The sequence below is a fragment of the Idiotropiscis lumnitzeri genome, chromosome 13, assembly GCF_059441095.1.
Source record: "Idiotropiscis lumnitzeri isolate Australia: NSW breed Sydney's pygmy pipehorse chromosome 13, RoL_Ilum_1.0, whole genome shotgun sequence".
NCBI classification, from domain to species: Eukaryota; Metazoa; Chordata; class Actinopteri; order Syngnathiformes; family Syngnathidae; genus Idiotropiscis; species Idiotropiscis lumnitzeri.
Window position 1 is genome coordinate 14,966,976 of NC_142403.1, and position 16,886 is coordinate 14,983,861.

The 16,886-nt window shown below is 43.3% G+C and overlaps 1 protein-coding gene across 3 annotated transcripts in view; it reads left to right on the forward strand.

The window, feature by feature from the left end:
* tmem131 (transmembrane protein 131) overlaps nt 1-16,886 on the forward strand; it is a 27,372-nt gene continuing 10,486 nt past the window's right edge. The window contains exons 1-15 of one of the 3 annotated variants that reach the window (XM_088313078.1): nt 1-346; nt 3,084-3,145; nt 3,462-3,499; nt 7,610-7,678; nt 9,802-9,922; nt 10,657-10,773; nt 10,861-10,983; nt 11,072-11,152; nt 14,257-14,407; nt 14,497-14,553; nt 14,669-14,730; nt 14,812-14,920; nt 15,738-15,846; nt 15,908-16,061; nt 16,711-16,881. In XM_088313078.1, the coding sequence (XP_088169204.1) occupies nt 214-346; nt 3,084-3,145; nt 3,462-3,499; nt 7,610-7,678; nt 9,802-9,922; nt 10,657-10,773; nt 10,861-10,983; nt 11,072-11,152; nt 14,257-14,407; nt 14,497-14,553; nt 14,669-14,730; nt 14,812-14,920; nt 15,738-15,846; nt 15,908-16,061; nt 16,711-16,881 (1,557 nt within the window). In that variant the 5' untranslated portion in view covers nt 1-213. The remainder of the gene's footprint in view (nt 347-3,083; nt 3,146-3,461; nt 3,500-7,609; nt 7,679-9,801; nt 9,923-10,656; nt 10,774-10,860; nt 10,984-11,071; nt 11,153-14,256; nt 14,408-14,496; nt 14,554-14,668; nt 14,731-14,811; nt 14,921-15,737; nt 15,847-15,907; nt 16,062-16,710; nt 16,882-16,886) is intronic. The other 2 variants (XM_088313079.1, XM_088313080.1) reach the window with 2 other exon arrangements.

Sequence of the window (16,886 nt, forward strand, 5' to 3'; positions counted from 1 at the left end):
GTGCAATAGAAGAAGAAAGCCCTGTAGCCAGAGAGGAGAGACTAATGTACGTCCACAACTGTACACTAGGACTCAGCAGCACGCACCGCGACTCCGGCTATGATTGACCGAGTCCGAGGAACTTTCCCCGGCCAAGTCCTCACTCTCGCGCGGCTGTCCCACCTTAAGTGAAAAAAAAGAGAAGAGCGCAGAGCTGTCTCGGCGACTGGGGACATGGCGGTGGGCCAGGAGGAGCGAAACCGCCGGATTTCTCGCCGTTTTTCGTACACGAGAAAGCTGCCGTGTGTGGGACTCTTGAGGATATTATTTATTGCTTTTATCCACACGGCGCGGGCGAACAAACAAGGTTTGTATGGCTGAGGAAAAGGAGGAATGGAAGCGGGTTAGCGAGACTCAAGTGAGCTAGCTAACTTCACTATTTGTGTGTACGCGCGCGCGTGTGTGCGTATGTATATGTTGTGTGTGCGTATGTATGTGTTGTGTGTGCGTATGTATATGTTGTGTGTGCATATATATATATATATATATATATATATAGATATATATATATATATATATATATATATCACACATTGTTAAATCGCGACAGACTTTCTGTTTCCCATAATGACGTTAGCAACTAGGTTTGGATGCTGGCTGACGTTACGCCACGTTGCCGTTGTGTTGTTATAAAGCTGGGCTAGTCGGCACCGCGCCGCGACCGCCAGCTTACGTGGCCCATCTTGGCTACTATGGTGGAGAAGGGAAAGGCATAAATGACAGCCATGTTCCCGGCTCGGGTGTCCGGTCCGGACGCCTGGCAGGTCATGGTGATCCAGTGCCAATGGACAGCTGCCCCCCCCCCAATCAGGAATCAACTCCCCGCTACTTTCCCTGCAACATTTGTTTACCTGCTAACTTCGGAAGAGGACACTGACGCGTGTGACGTGATTTAAAGCGTAAAGTAATCGTCAGTATCACTTCACAGCGTTAGAAATGGTCTGAAATGCGATGTTTTCACGATAAGTGTGGTTTTAGTAAACCCACAAACGGCTATAAATCGTTTTCGTTTCTTGCATGACCAGAGAAATCCGTTTGGGCGCAGTTTGTCTCCGTAAAAGGACAAAAATCAAATGAAGCATCTGTCGTAATTGGATAAATGGGATATTCTTCCAAATAATTTATTTATACATAAAAATTAGCAAATGTATGACAATATGTTTATTTTGTTAAAGTGATTATGAAAACGTGTCATTAAAAAACAAGTGCATATTTATAATCAGTACAAAAAAATATCTAGAAAAGTTAACTTGCATCTTTGATACAATGTTCAATGTTTGAGCAAGTTTGAATTTCCGGTGTCTTCTGTAAAGTGAGGATTTTGGAGGTACAATGATTCTGTGTGTTATATAGGTTTAAATGAACCGCTGAAGTTGAATGCAGCAGTTTCCAGGGGCCAATCAATCTCAGATTTGCCTGGCTTTTCCGAACATCATGTCGAAATGTTCCAATTCCAACTTGCACGTCTTCAGTATCAATTTAGCTTTCTCGTGGATGATTTCACTACCAGTTTACAAAAGTTATGCATCTCAAAATCAAGTTTTACCAACTTCACACATGTATTTTCCCAAAAATGCTCTGGTGTAAATAATTTATTTTTAAACTTTAGAGGTGGTCCAATTCTAATTTGTAGAACTATTGTTATCCAACTCTATTTGACTTATTTCAAGTTTGTAACAGTTACCTTTGCTGACATATCAAGCGCCGTAGATTTTTTTTTTGTGTGTGTTGACTTCTGAATCGTACAACTCCGTTGTATTAAAACTGAGTCAGAGCAAAATACATCTGAACAATTTTCTGTTGTAAAACAAGCAAATGTTCTCCATATAAGTCCTTTAGATAATATTGTAACAAAAATAACTTATTGTATTGATCACATGTATCTTTTAATTCATCAGTCGATGAATGAATTAGCGTAATTTTATTCCGCCAAATGTCGTAATCAGCATCAGCCAGACCCTACTTGAGACTCGTAATAGTTAGCCAGATTTATGAGCAAAATAACAAACGTAATGGCCAACTATAACTGTGTCTGTTGTATCGGGACTCAACTTTTTGTCTTGCGCAACGGCAAACTGACAATAAGCAAACCCATCATTATACGGGCAAAAAAAGACTGCGTTAGCCAAAATGTGCTGAAACACGTTCACTGCGGCACAATCTCAAGTAAGCGTGAGGTATCTGTTACTCATAAGCTAATGGAACTGTGATATGTTTGCACAGGGAGATTATTTTCGGCTGCGCTAAGCCGCTTTAATTGACAGTATGCGCTCTCGCCTTCGTGAGTTGATTTAATGTATCCGTTGTGTGTTATCGTTTGCCTCAGATGATAATAACCGGGTTCTGCTTTCGCTGGACGTAAACAGCGTCACATTATCCGATTTCGACAGTGTCGGGTGATGCCGGCGAAAAGCCTCGTAAATCCCGAGCCGTCTCTCTTCTTTCAGCGCTTTACTTAGGAGTAACGCCAGAGTCAAGCGTTGGTGCTTCTGTCAAAGTAATTGTGTGGAACTCTAAATTCCAGAGGGTGTACAAAGTGTTTTTGAATTACAACTCACACTGTATGAATTAAATCAACTGCGACGTAAAGGCAGACACTTGAGCTTTACGCGGGACTCTTGTTGCCTTATGTCTTGTTCAGCAGCGGTAGCCTCGTATAGCTGGCGCTGAAAACAATGCTAACAGTTTATCGGTTAACCATTTCATCTGGTGAACCCTGATTCGTTGACTCAGAATTAGACTGACCTGTTTTTTTTCTCGTTAAACCCTAGCTTTTATATCTAAACATTGTATTGCATTGTTCTCACCGATGTCACTGATGTCCTCTGCACATTTGGTCATATCGTTAATTTGCGTTTTAATTGACTGTTTTGACTGACATGTTGAATTATTGCTATTTTTTTAATAGTGTATGTAAAGTGCTTTGTTACAGCCGCAGCTGTTGTGCAATGCGGTATATAAGTAAAATTGTATCGCACAAGACGTGAGTTTTGTCCATTTTGTCTGTGATGGTGATTTGCCTTTTTTTTTAATATCTTTCACAGCATTCATTAAGTGTGACACAGTACTAGAGGTTCTACATTTTGGTGATGGAGCTGATTTGCTGGTAAGCTGCCATAGAATGCTCATTTAACACAATAAGTTTGAAAAAGATTAAATTGGACAAGCCTGGATCCCAATCGTTATGTGACGTTCTGCTGTTATGGTGTCGCTCAAAAGAAAGTGGACACTATTGAGATCCTTGTGGCAGCATTTGTCCGCATGCAACTTAAATATTTGTGAATTCAAAATCCATTTTTTTCCCCACTCCATAGAATGACACGTAACGATGACTATATGAACGATTGTGGCCTCTCCATGTACAAAATGTGGGTGTGTTACTTTGAAAACATTACTAACTATGCCCATCTTGTCTTTTGTAGACGGACTCCGACATCAATGTTAATTTATATCAACACAGGTATGTACATTCACCACTGGTCATTTCAAGTGACTAGGGTTGGATTATCCCCTTCCTGAATGTTAATTTTTTTTGTCTGATCCCGATTGGTTTGGCTGTGTTTGTGTCGTTAAATTAGCTTCATTTTAACTCCCTACACTCCTATGTCATCCGTTCACCACCCCATCATTAACTTCAAATGTGGCTCATTTAGCGACCGTTTAAAGCAGCCAATCATATTTTATTTCCTGCTTAGAAGTGCGTGGAAAAAAAAAAAAAAAGAAACACGGTAACATTGACAGTTTGCTTGGTTATTGAAACCTTGACTTTTTAAAACCACGGCAAACCGTCTGACTTGTAATTAGGCTTTGCCTTGTTCAGTTTAAAATATCAATTTGCGTTAAAACAAATTTCCAACCCCCCTGTGATACAACGATGTTCACATACACCTGATGCCTCCAAATCTAGAGGCTTATATGCACAGTTTACACGTACGTAGCAGGGGGCAGTTTCACTTTTGTCCCTTACCTAAATTTGTTCCGCACCAAAATATTGGCTCATATGTACCGTTAAACTCCCAATAGCGATAGTGAACATTCCTTCTGGATCTCTGTGAAGTGGGTGACTCATTTTTTTTTTTTCGATTCAACCCTGGATGACAAAAGTTTAAGGCCTGTCCTCTCGAGTTGTAATTTTCCAGCCAGATTTGAGCTGTTTCCCATTAGCTTATCAAATACAGCCACAGTTTTAAAAAAAACACAATAGTTGACACATTTTTGGAACATTGATGCAGGACTCTGTAACAGAGTATCCATCTCGACGCCCACCGTCTTTTTAGTCTCATGTCGGAGGAGCAAAGGAGCCTGGAGTGTAAGGGATTATCTCGCGACCGCTCCCCCTCATGTGGGAGAGGGAAAAGGTATTCATACTTTTTTTTTTGTCTCCCTGAAGTGGAAAAGAAAGCTCCCTCACTGTGAGGTGATTGTTAATCATTATCTCTCCTGCTCTGCGGGCGTGCCCTCGGCAAAGAAGACTGCTGTCAGTGTGGTCTGTTACCAGCTCAACTCAAAAACTTGACACATATTTGGACAAAATATGGTTTGAATGACCAAGATTTTTTTTATTTGTTAGCTCCTTGAGTCGCATCCAGAGTTGTGTTGTTTGGCTCTGCTGGGTGCTGTTCGAGTGTTTTGTGTTCTGTTGATGTGAAACAGTTTGCAAAAACCATTTTATGACGAGAAGGGGAATGAGCAGATGTAGATTGGGGGGGGTAAAGGTGCGACTCCAAGATTGTGGCCTTTTTGGGTGGGTCCCACACATGTCAGATTAGACACTAGGCCAACTAAAAACTTATATGGCAAATCCGTTCTTGACAATTCTTTTTAGTGTTATTTCTGTTGTACTAAAAAAGAAGAAAACATTTACTCAGAATCCCGTAGCAGTTTAGTTCCCGTAAACAGGTAATTTGATGTGCCTTGGTGTCTGTGCCAGCATCTGGTGTGAGTCATAAAATACTCAAGAACCTCTTTGACCGCCCATGTTAAAAAAAAAATATATATATATATATACGTTTTCAACGGAACAGTGACATTTTTTGCACTCGCGTAAAAAAAGGTGTGAAAGGACTCAATTCATTTTTGTCTCACCTTGAACTCGCTGTCATTTCTATTGTGATTTAGAGGACGCATTGACACTTTAACACAACCAGATGGCTGAGCAGCGTCTTTCACACAATCACAATACGCGTGCCAAAACCTGTCAATGGCTTACCTCAAAGAAATAAAGGTGAGAGTGGATATTGGCAATGACTGTCCCATTCATTAACTGAACGTGAGGCTGTTGACATCTGCGACCACATGGTGCTTTCATCTGGTACGACCTCCGAAGCTAGGAAATGTTCATGTCCCCTATTTAATTTATTTCACACAAAACAAACAGCACAGGGATAATCTAGGGAAACATGTCTATTGGGCAGCCCTGTTGAGCATTTCTGGTTTTCTTCCTGTTCGCTTACCTGGTAACTCCATTCGAGCCAACTGTCAAATCTATTGTGGTAAGACTTGGAGAACACATTAGGTCCTTTCAAACGGACTAACAAAAGAACAGTTGAGCAGGCCTGTATTCTGTATGCACACAACCCAACAAAGCGGGACATTCCATTGGCGACAATGCGACTTGACGCTGTGAGATTTGGATGCGCAACGGCTAGTGATAGTTGTTAAACTTCACACCTCTGTCCCAGCTTCCCACTATTCCCCAAACTTCCTCCATTGCGCATCCGCACTTATCACACAGAACAATGATTCTCTCGTCAGGCAGCCGACTTCCTGATTGGCGTCGTGTGACAGTTCTGGAGTGTGGCTCCGAATTCCTACTAGTTGCCCACACGCAACAGGGTTTGTTTCGTTGTCATTACTGAAACGTGTTCAACAATTCTGATTGTTGGAACTGAGCAGATCAAGGAGCGTAAACTCGTTGGCTATGCCCGAAGCCTCTGCTCCCGCGAGAGGCATTCCAGTAACCCGGTTAGCCTGACATATGCAGATCACAGTGCTCTTAAAATACCCCCCTCCCCACCACGTGCCGCCAGCCCTCCTAACATCCTTGGCTTCTCCAGTTACTCCCTAGCGTTCACCACATTAGCTCCGAAGCCACCGAGCTCAGCGTCGCGTCAAGCAATTTGCAGCCATGGCACGTTTTGATTCTTCAGAACCCGATTGAGGGAAGGCAGGACTGACCACAAATCACACACACTGCCTCGGTCCAGCCTTCACACACTTTGGACGTCAATGGACGACTGCGTGTGATTGTATGTGTGTGAGTCTGCATGCACCCCGGAGATGGAAATCCATCCCGTCCCTCTGCGTCGCACATCGTGGCTGCCATTGTCTCCCTCTAGTAAATGAAAATGATCTGTTCTTGATTGTCTGACAGCAGCGTCAAACTGCTGCCCTGACAGTAGAGTGATGAATTGGGTAATGGCCTTGGGGAGATCGGAATTGTGGGTGGAGACGTAAGAACAATGCTTTGCTTCCTTGGCTGCACAATGTGATGTTTTCTTTGAACAGAAATAGTCATATTTTAAATTAGTCCTGGGACTTTAGTGGCGTTGCCAGGAAACCTCGGCGAAATGTCTGAGACCTGCTGCCAGTCTTCAGAGGCGGGGCTGGCACACTTTTCTACCGGCGAATACTTTGTCGGCATCTGCCAAAATCAAAGATGCTTCACTGAAAACTTGTAATTGCGTCTTCCAGTAACTTTAGCGTTATATTCGACTGCAAAACATAGGAGGTGCGTGTGCTGGAATTTGACTGTGTGACAGAACAGCAAATTGAACACTCCCTGAAGTTGTCTTCCTATCTACAGTGTTACACCCCACTGTCCGTAAAGAAGTTTCCCACAGTAGAAATTGTATTTGTCATGACCATGCCTAATTTTGATTAGCTATACTGGCCATGTGGTTCGGGTTCCAGTAGGCAAACTCGATTTGTGAGAAAAATATTAACCACCATTGTGTTAGTATAGTTGAAATCATGATTATTCAAATGAATTTTTTTGGTACAAAATATAAACTGTTCGAAATGGACAAAATATTAAGACAAATCAAATTGATTTTTTCTTAAATTAAAAAATAGTGCTAATGTATGTTTCCTGTTTCTTTGTATAAAGAAACAGGGTGACTAAGTATGCTTAGTGAAAAGGGAAAAAAAAAAACATACAAAACCGATGACTACCACACAGCTTTTGTGATAAATTGTGTGCCACACCTCCCCATTGCACTTCCAATGATCCAGTATTGGCTCCAATTACATCGATGTCTGCACCAGAAAGGAGCTGGTCTATTGTTAACATCCACCTGCCTGCCGAACAGGCTAGGCGAGTTATTATGCCGATGTCCTCGACAGCAGGTGAGATTCATCCACTGATAGGTGAAGGTGTTGAGCAGAGTTGCGTGGCGGTAATGATTGTCCTCCTGCGATGCTGCTGCGTGGGCAGTGCAAACACAAGCGTTCCCAATTAACTACTTCCGAACCACGCCTGTCTTCAGACGGATTTGCAATGAACACCAACATGGATGCTGTTGTCCCCCATTTTTTTCCCGCTCCTGTCTCATCTCTCTGTCCCTCGCAGGACCCCCCCGCGCGGTGGGAGCTGCCGACCCATACGCTTCGAACCTCCAATGTTGGACTTTCACAAACAGTGAGTTTCTGAAACATAACTCTCACATGCTTGTCACATGTCACTATTAGCGGCTCCGCAATAATTACTCGAAAGCCGTGGAATGCGCTCCACGGTTTGCCTAGTTTCACCTTAGCGTGACTTATTGACTCTTGACAGCAGGTACACGCCCCGTGGCGCAGAATGGGCGTTGTAGATCACCTCAAGATGAACCACATTGTAGTTCAGGGCCACATACAGCCCATTTTGATGTCATGCTGGCCAGACTGGTAAAATCATTGCATTATTAATGTGTACCATTAAATTGGGCTTTTCCCGTATTTTTTTTTGAATCAATGAATTCATATTTGAAAAAATGTCTTCTTAAAAAATGTGCTTCACCATCTACATAATTTAATTGACTTATGAAGATGTAGGAATATTTTTCACTCCAGTTTCTAAATGTGCCTAATTCTCAAAACCTAAATTGACTCCCGTACAAACTGAATTTGTAAAAGTGTGCCTCTTTGACAATAGTTCTTTCAATCGTGGTTCAAATGGGAGAGCTATATTAAAATGTGATATGCCCTGAAAAAATATATATATGAATGTTATATGTTTAACATAAATAAAAATACCCCTTATATATTTTATGTAATTGCATGATCAATCGTAATCCCCCAAAACAGACTCTTTTGTAGTGACGCTGGTGACTAACATTTGATTGTGTGATTGATTGCACATTAAGTGCACATTTTTTAACTATTACCACAGCAAGGAATCGTTTTCACAGAAGTGTAAGCAGGACTGGTTCTGCGGGAACAACCAAACACCATTCAGTCACAGCACCTAATAAAAGCATCCTGCGTTTGTGATTGACAAATAACTTTTGCCTCTAATTTATCAAACACTTAATAAAAGTAACCATCCCCCTTTTAGAATTAAAGTGCAAATCGTCTGTCTTAAATAAAATACTACTGCCGACAAATGTAACAATAACTAACTAATAATTTAATTGAATTGAAAACTTCGACTTACACCTTTATTATTTTAAAGATAAATAGTGCTCCTTGTTTCATTTAATATTACGACGGCGTATTAGTGTCACACAACGAAAAAAAAAAACCTCGATTTTTATAATTTCTTTTTAAATCGTCCGCAATCGATCTGACTTGTTTAGTGGTGAAGTTGATTAGTTTGAGTAAGTCATACTGTGTGCTGGAATAAACCACCTAAGCAGACAGGTTTTGGCCCACTGACCATATATTTGCCACCACTTGAAGTAAAAGGAGTCAGGAGGGGTGCATGGCGCCCGTACAGCGGGGGCTTTCCACCTGTCACAAGCTATCCTCACCAACAGCAACAAACATGACACTTATCAGCTGTAACCTTGAGAAAGCTCCCTTATCGCTCTTACCAAATCACGGCGGCCCTTGAATTTTCCCGTTCACTAAATCAGCCGACTACAATTTGAACTCCACAAAAAACGGTTCAAAAGTTTGCGTCGACCTTGTTGAGCAACTCCCATCTGTGACTTTTGCCGAGTGCAAAGTGTTAAAATGTTCAAGTCGTTAAAACAAGTTGTAAATGGAGATGACGTCTGCCTGGGCGGCTTAAATCAGTTTAAGAGCAACAGCGGTTAAACGTGAGTTCATTATCGGATTTAATTCATTATTATTGTACAGCAATTAGCTCACCTGCAATATACTTCGACACGCGCAACCTGTTTCTCAACTTTCCACGGTTTTATGTTAAGGATGTACTTGTGTAAATAATTGTAGTATGACGGAACAAAACAATGTCGATCTGATGCCAAAGATTGCATTGTACAAGGAAAAAACATCCATCTCCAAATTTGGTTCTGCGTGCCCTCAAAAGCGTTAAGTCCAAGTGTAAAATGAATGATGCATGTTTTGTTTTCTATCATTTAAAGATAAACTGAATTTTATTCTATTAGGAGATAACTCAAAGAATGTTTTTTTCCATTTATTTTTGGTTGCAATTTATTTTTCATTTTTGGGCACTTTGTATAATTTGTTCTATTTGTATTTAATTTTTGGGTTAAAAACAAAAAATTTGGATTAAACATGTTTTTTCATTGAGGACGGCTCTTTTTTTTTTCTCATTTGCTCATTATCTAATCTTTGTTCTTCTTCCATTAACAGGCCTGTGGGGATGCCAAAAATTGAGAAAGTTTATTTACATAATCCTAGCCCAGAAGAAATTAGTTTAATATCAATATCAGCGACGACGGCGCACTTTCACGCCTCCTTTTTCCAGAACAGGGTGAGTAGATACATGTTGCTTTTGTTTTGACACATTGCGGCCTTTTGCATCTTACCATTTTATATTTTGTTCCTCCAAAAATTTAGCATGTGTGTCTTCTTCTATGGCTATGGTACAACATTTAGCCATTTTGTGAATAAAATTATATCAAAACATGTTCTCTCCTGCGCAGTCGCACCCATCCTCCTTTTTATCTCTACAATCAGATGTCTCACTTTTTTACATGACATTTATCGCCTGAGTCATATTTTTTTCCGAAACTCAACTCGGTTCAATTTCATTCATAGCGCATTTTATTCACAACGACAGATGAAATGAAACGTAATAGATAATAAATCCAACAATAAAACAAGAACAAAATGGGAAAAAAACAAATGCAGTACTAAAATAAGGGCTTAAGTCTCATGCTGGTTTTAACTGCTGTAAGAAATAAAAATTGGGTTTTATGACTGGTTATCGGAATGGATAATGAAGACTCTTGCATCATGTACACTGTGAATTCATTGCATAGTTTGGCACCAGCGACAGAAAAGACCCTATGCCCTCTGAGCGGGGCACTGAATAAGACCATTTCAAGTTTGGAAGACAAATAGCAGAATCCTAAAATGAGCTTAAAAGTGCACAGGCAGCCAGTGGAGGAGGCCAGAATAGGAGTTATGTGCGCCCTCTTACAGTTTCCAGTTAACCGGTCAGATCCCTTGGACTTAACTCTTGACTTTCTGTGTCCTCCACAGATAATCCCGCCAGGAGGAAACACGTCGTTTGACGTGGTGTTCCTCGCGCGAGTCGTCGGGAATGTAGAAAACACTTTATATATTAATACATCACATCACGGAGTGTTTACATACCAGGTAATAAATACACATGAAGTTGCACGTCTTACATTCATCTTGACTTTGCTGATTTTCTTTTTCCCCCGCCCTCAACCATCTCTGAAGGTTTTTGGGGTGGGAATCCCAAACCCTTACAGGCTCCGTCCCTTCGTCGGGGCTCGAGTTCCAGTAAACAGCAGCTTCTCGCCGCTAATAAACATCCATAATCCCTACAGTGAACCACTGCAGGTAACGTTGCGCTGCCGGCAAACTGTTGATGAAGTATTAATTATACTGTTATTAAAATGACTTTGCGGTTGTCTATGGCTGGCTGGAGGTGGTTGAGATGTATTCCAGTGGAGGGGATCTACATCTAGAGCTTCCCACGGGTCAGCAGGGAGGCACTGGGAAATTATGGGTGCGTCATTTGCATGTTTTGTACCAGAAATGCTCATATTTTTATGCTTGTAGCGATGCCTAAAAAGTTGATACATGATTGCACAAAGCTCAAGGTTTCTGTAATGTATTGATAAGCTGAAAGAAGCATAATTAAAAGGGTCATGTTTCCGCCTGATTCAAAGCTGCCCTGTTTTTCTATTTTGTTAAAACAGTCTGGCTTGTTGCATGTCTTCAAAACAAAGCAGCTGGGGGAGGTGTGATCTGTAGTGGAAGTTAATGTTTGATGGGCACTGATGGAGATGCTCTGTAATGAGGCTGCTGTCTTCAAGCCGAATGCACTTATGTTTGGACTATTGCAACCTTACAAAGATAGGAATGTAGCCCCCTTTTTGAGCAGGGGTGCGGGGGGGTGAAGCTGCAGTAAAACAGGCCAAAATCCAGAGTATATGCTGATGATGCCAAATAACTTAAAAAGTCATATATTCACCCATAGCCTTTGTTCCCAAGTCATGAACAGAGAAACTTTCTGCAAAGTAACATTCAGAAAGTCTTGCATGGAAGTAGAATAGAAATAGAATAGAAATCCCTTTATTGTCATTGTACTCAAGTGTGCAACGAGATTAGAGGGCTCCCCTCTCCAGTGCAATACAACAATAATACAGACAAATATATAAATTAGATAAATAAATAAGACAGTGCAATGGAATTTAGTACTGAATAGGGCATATAGAAACACATCACAATGCTGTTTTGCGAGGTTAGGGTGGTCTCGTGTGTGTGTGAGAGTTCAGTATGGAGATGGCTCTCGGAAAGAAACTGTTTCTCAGTCTATTTGTCCTTGATTTGATGCATCTGTAGCGCCTGCCAGAGGGCAACAGGTCGAACAGGTGTGAGTTTGGGTGGGTATTGTCATTGACGATGTTGAGAGCCCTTCTGAGGCACCGGGCGGTGTAGATGTCCGACAGTGGGGGGAGAGGGCAGCCAATAATCCTTTGCGCTGTTTTGACTGTCCTCTGGAGCCTCACTCTGTCCGCCTCAGTGCAGCCGCTGTACCAGGTGGAGACACAGTACGTCAGCAGGCTCTCGATGGACGAGTGGTAGAAGGCCAGCAGCAGCTTCCTGTCCAGGTTGAATTTCCTGAGGACTCTCAGGAAGTGCAGACGTTGGCGGACCTTCTTTACCACTGCTGTGGTGTTGTGACTCCAAGAAAGGTCATCGGAGATCTGTACTCCCAGGAACTTGAACGTGTGGACCCTCTCCACACACACGCCTTCGATGCAGAGGGGGGGCGGCAGCGTCTTGTTCCTCCTGAAGTCGACGACAATCTCCTTTGTTTTAGCAGAGTTAAGGTGCAGTCTGTTGTCCTTGCACCAAGTTGTCAGTCTCTTTACCTCCTCTCTGTAGGCTGTCTCGTCACCTTCCGAGATCAGACCGACCACTGTCGTGTCGTCAGCAAACTTGACGATGGTGTTGTTGCCGTGGGCCGGGCTGCAGTCGTAGGTGTAGAGGGCGTACAGGAGAGGGCTCAGCACGCATCCTTGGGGGGAACCGGTGCTCAGCATGAGGGTGGAGGACGTGTAGGGGCCGAGCAACACAGTCTGGGGTCTGTTGGTCAGAAAGTCCTTAATCCAGATGCGTGTGAGGGCAGGGAGGCCGAGAGTGTCCAGTTTGGCGACGAGGATGTCTGGGATGATCGTGTTGAATGCCGAGCTGTAGTCCACAAAGAGCATCCTTGCATAGCTCTGCTGTCGTTCCAGGTGGCCCAGCACAACATGCAGAGCAGTGTCGATGGCGTCCTCAGTGGATCTGTTAGCCCGGTATGCAAACTGGTAGGGGTCCAGAGTGGGAGGAAGGCAGTCCCTGATGTGCTGGAGAACCAGCCTCTCGAAGCACTTCATAATGACTGGTGTGAGAGCAACAGGACGGTAGTCATTCAGGTGGACGGCTGGTGACTTTTTGGGGACAGGAATAATGGTGGAAGTTTTCAAGCAGGAGGGGATGACTGCCTGAGCCAGGGAGCGGTTGAAGATCCTGCAGAAAACATGTGACAGTTGGTGGGCACATGCTCTGAGGACCTTGCCTGGTATTCCGTCGGGTCCAGTAGCTTTCCTGGGGTTGACCGCCAGGAGCGCGCGCCTCACATCGTGTTCCTCTACGATGAGTGGGGGGGAGTTGGAGCTTGAAGTGCGGGGGTGTGACGGTTGGGGCGAGTCAAAGCGAGCGAAGAAGCAGTTAAGCTCCTCTGCCAGCGATGCACTCGGGTCTACAGAGGTCGTGCTGCTGCCACGGAAGTTGGTGATGCTCCGTAGACCCTGCCACACCTCCCGTGGCCTGTTACTGGCAAGGTGGGCCTCCAGCCTCCCCTTGTAGGTTGCCTTGGCTAGCTTGATGCCTTTGCTCAGGTCAGCACGAGCCACCCTGTACTGGGCTTTGTCGCCTGACCTGAAGGCAGCGTCACGGGCCTTGAGGAGAGAGCGAACCCTGCTGGACATCCAGGGCTTCGCATTTGGAAAGGTCCGTATAGTCTTATGTTGGGACACAGTTTCCATGCAGAACTTGATGTAGTCCAGTACACAATGCGTGTAGACATCAAGGTCCTGATGATCAAAGAGGTCCCAGTTTGTGTCATGAAAGCAGTCCTGTAATTCACTCATGGCGTCGTCACGCCAGGTTTTCACAGTCTTTGTGGTAGGCCTGAATCTGCGCCTGAGAGGGGTGTACGCAGGTGCGAGCTGCAAGGACAGGTGGTCTGACTGGCCGAGAGGGGCGAGTGGGAGGGCTCTGTATGCGTGCTTGATGTTCGAGTACACATGGTCGAGAGTGTTGTCTCCCCTCGTTGGGCACTTGACATGCTGGTGAAACTCTGGGAGTACAGTCTTTAAATTGGCCTTATTAAAGTCTCCCGCTACTACGTGAACGCCATCAGGGTGGGCCCGCTGATGTTTATTGATGACGCACGCGAGTAGCGAGAGCGCCGTGCTAGTGCTAGCGTCGGGAGGGATGTAAACAGCTGACAAATGATGTACTTGGTAGTTCAGTTTCACACAGCTTTGTGTATAATTGCAAATGAAAGTAAATTTTGTCTAAAGGCGCATTGTGACCGGCTGTGCTTTTGTCCCGCAGGAGATCCCGCCCTTCGAGACAAAGGGCGTGATGAGAGCCAGCTTTTCGTCCCGAGACGAGGACAACCACACAGCTTTCATCCGAATCAAAACCAACGCGCCCAATGAAGACAAGTTTATCATCCTGCCAGTCGAGGTGGAGGTCACATCAGGTATGCTGTCGATTTTATTTATTTTTTTAAAACCCAACCTATTTTAGTGCTTCCATGTCTTACGTTTCTGCGGCCTTCTTTGCGTGCAGCACCTGGTATCTACTCCTCCACAGAAATGCTCCACTTTGGCACATTGCGCTCACAAGGTAGGTTTTCTGAACTTGAGATACAATGTATTGTCCGTTTCCCCATGCACTCAGGATGCCACCTTATTTAAAAAAAAAAAAAAAAAAAAAATTTCGTTTGTTTTTTTTTCCCCAGATCGGCCAAAACTGATGGCTTTGTACCTTTTAAATTCGGGAACGAAAGATGTTCCGATTACAGTAGGTTGCGTTTTTTTTTTTTTGCTTACCAAACGAATGTATACATATTGCTTCACTGGCTCGTGTATTCCTCCTGCACAGAGCATCCGTACGACGCCGCCCAATGATGCCATCACGATAGACTTTAAAGCCCTCACGCTCAGAGCAGGAGAGAGTAGATACACCAAAGTAGCCACTATTAGCTTTGACGGTAAGTCTTCCTTTAACAACTGTCGGTCCAAAATGTTTCCTCAACAGTCAGGAAATAAAGTTCAGTAGTGCTTCCAAAGTTGTTGCCTTCATAAACCTAAACCAGACAGGCATAGTGACTTTAACATCCTTGTCAGTCATGAGTGTGAAACCACTATTTATAGTGGGAGGAAAAAGTGTTTGAACCCTTTGCAATATGCAGTAATTGGTCATTAAATGTGGTCTGATTTTCATCCAAATCACAAGAATCAACAGGCTCCTTTAAAGAATAAACGCACGATTATGAACTCATATTTATTGAAAAGGACGCGTAAACATTCACAGGACAGGAAATGCGAACCTCTCGGCGACAGAGAGCTAATCAGTCAGGTGTGAGCCGGCCTGCAATCCAATCAATGAGACAAGATTGGAGGTGGGGCTTAAAGCTGCTCTGGCCGCAAAAGAAACACGCCTTTAGTCTCTTGTCAAGAAGCATTGCCTGACGTGTACTGTGCCTCGCTCAAAAGAAGAAGCCACCTGTTCGAGAATTGGTGATACGTAATAAAGCTGGAAAAAGAAGTTAAATCTACACTACATACAACATTAAACAACAACGGGGTTCATGGGAGAAGACCAAGGAAGAAACAATGTTTGTTAATGTGAAGTTGAGTTCTTTTTGAAAGTGTCAATGTTGGTAACATCACAGTAAATAACTTTGATTTTGCTCCATATGAGCAATTGGTTTCCATTCTGCGGAGATTTAGTTGTGATTTTGATTTGTAGCCGTCTGCTGACTTGCACAATTTCCCCCCGCATGTGTTCTCATTTCTCAACTGCAGCCTCCAAGGCCAGGAGACCATATCAGTTCTTTGGTAAAATCACAGTGAAAGCGAAAGAAAAAAGCTACTCCAAGCTGGAAATCCCCTACCAGGCAGACGTTTTAGAAGGGTAAGTCAAACTTGACTGAAAAGACCAGTGCTAGTAGAGTTACTTTATGTGCCCGTTCCAGCTACCTGGGCTTCGACCACACAGCCACGTTATTCCACATTCGAGACAGCCCGGTGGACCCGGTTGACCGGCCCATATTCCTCACAAACGCCTTCAGCTTTGCCATCCGGATACACAACGTGTCGCTGCCTGAAGAGGCCAAAACCATGTTCAGCGTGAGTCCCCAACGATCTGAAAGTGTCTTAAAGGGGATGCAGTCGCAATAAATGTTCATTAGATCTCATTAGCGCCATTACTTTTTATTTGAGTGTCAATAATTATAATTGATTACACTTGCACTACTGAACTTGGTGCTCTACTTCTCTCGCTCTCTCTCTCACTCTCGCTCTCTCTCTTCCTCTCTCATTCTCCCTCTCTCTCTCATTCTCGCTCTCTCACTCTCTCTCGCTCTCTCTCTGCCCTGTAATGTTATGGACAGTTGACAAATTCTTTCTCGGTCAAGTTGGCCTGTGACTTAAAAAATGTGCCAAACTAAAAAGAACGATGAACAACAACCGCTTTAAATGGATCAAATTGACATGCAACCCAACAAGAAGGTTTAATGTTTTCTTTACTTCTACTGAAGTTGAACAAATAAGGGTCATTAACAAAAAGGTCCCCCCCTTTTTCTTTTAAATTTGTTTTATTCACCTTAGAACGCATTTTAAATGTCATTGCAAATGTCAATGTCAACTCAGTGTTTCAACACTTACCTGCAATTTAATTGAGAGGTTTAAACTTAATGAGTCAATTTGACCTACCAGGAGCTTTAAATGTTCTATACGAAACCAACTTTAATTACTGTTTTTCTTCTGTTACTTCTAGGTGCAAAACTTCAGCGCACCTGTCCTGGTCCCCGCACACGAGTCACGCTACGTCTTCTCACTCCTGTTCCAACCGGTTCGACCGTCCATCCACATAGACAGCAACATTCTGCTCATCACTAACGCTTCAAAGTTTCACCTGCCGATCAGGGCCTACACAGGCTTTCTAGAGGTACC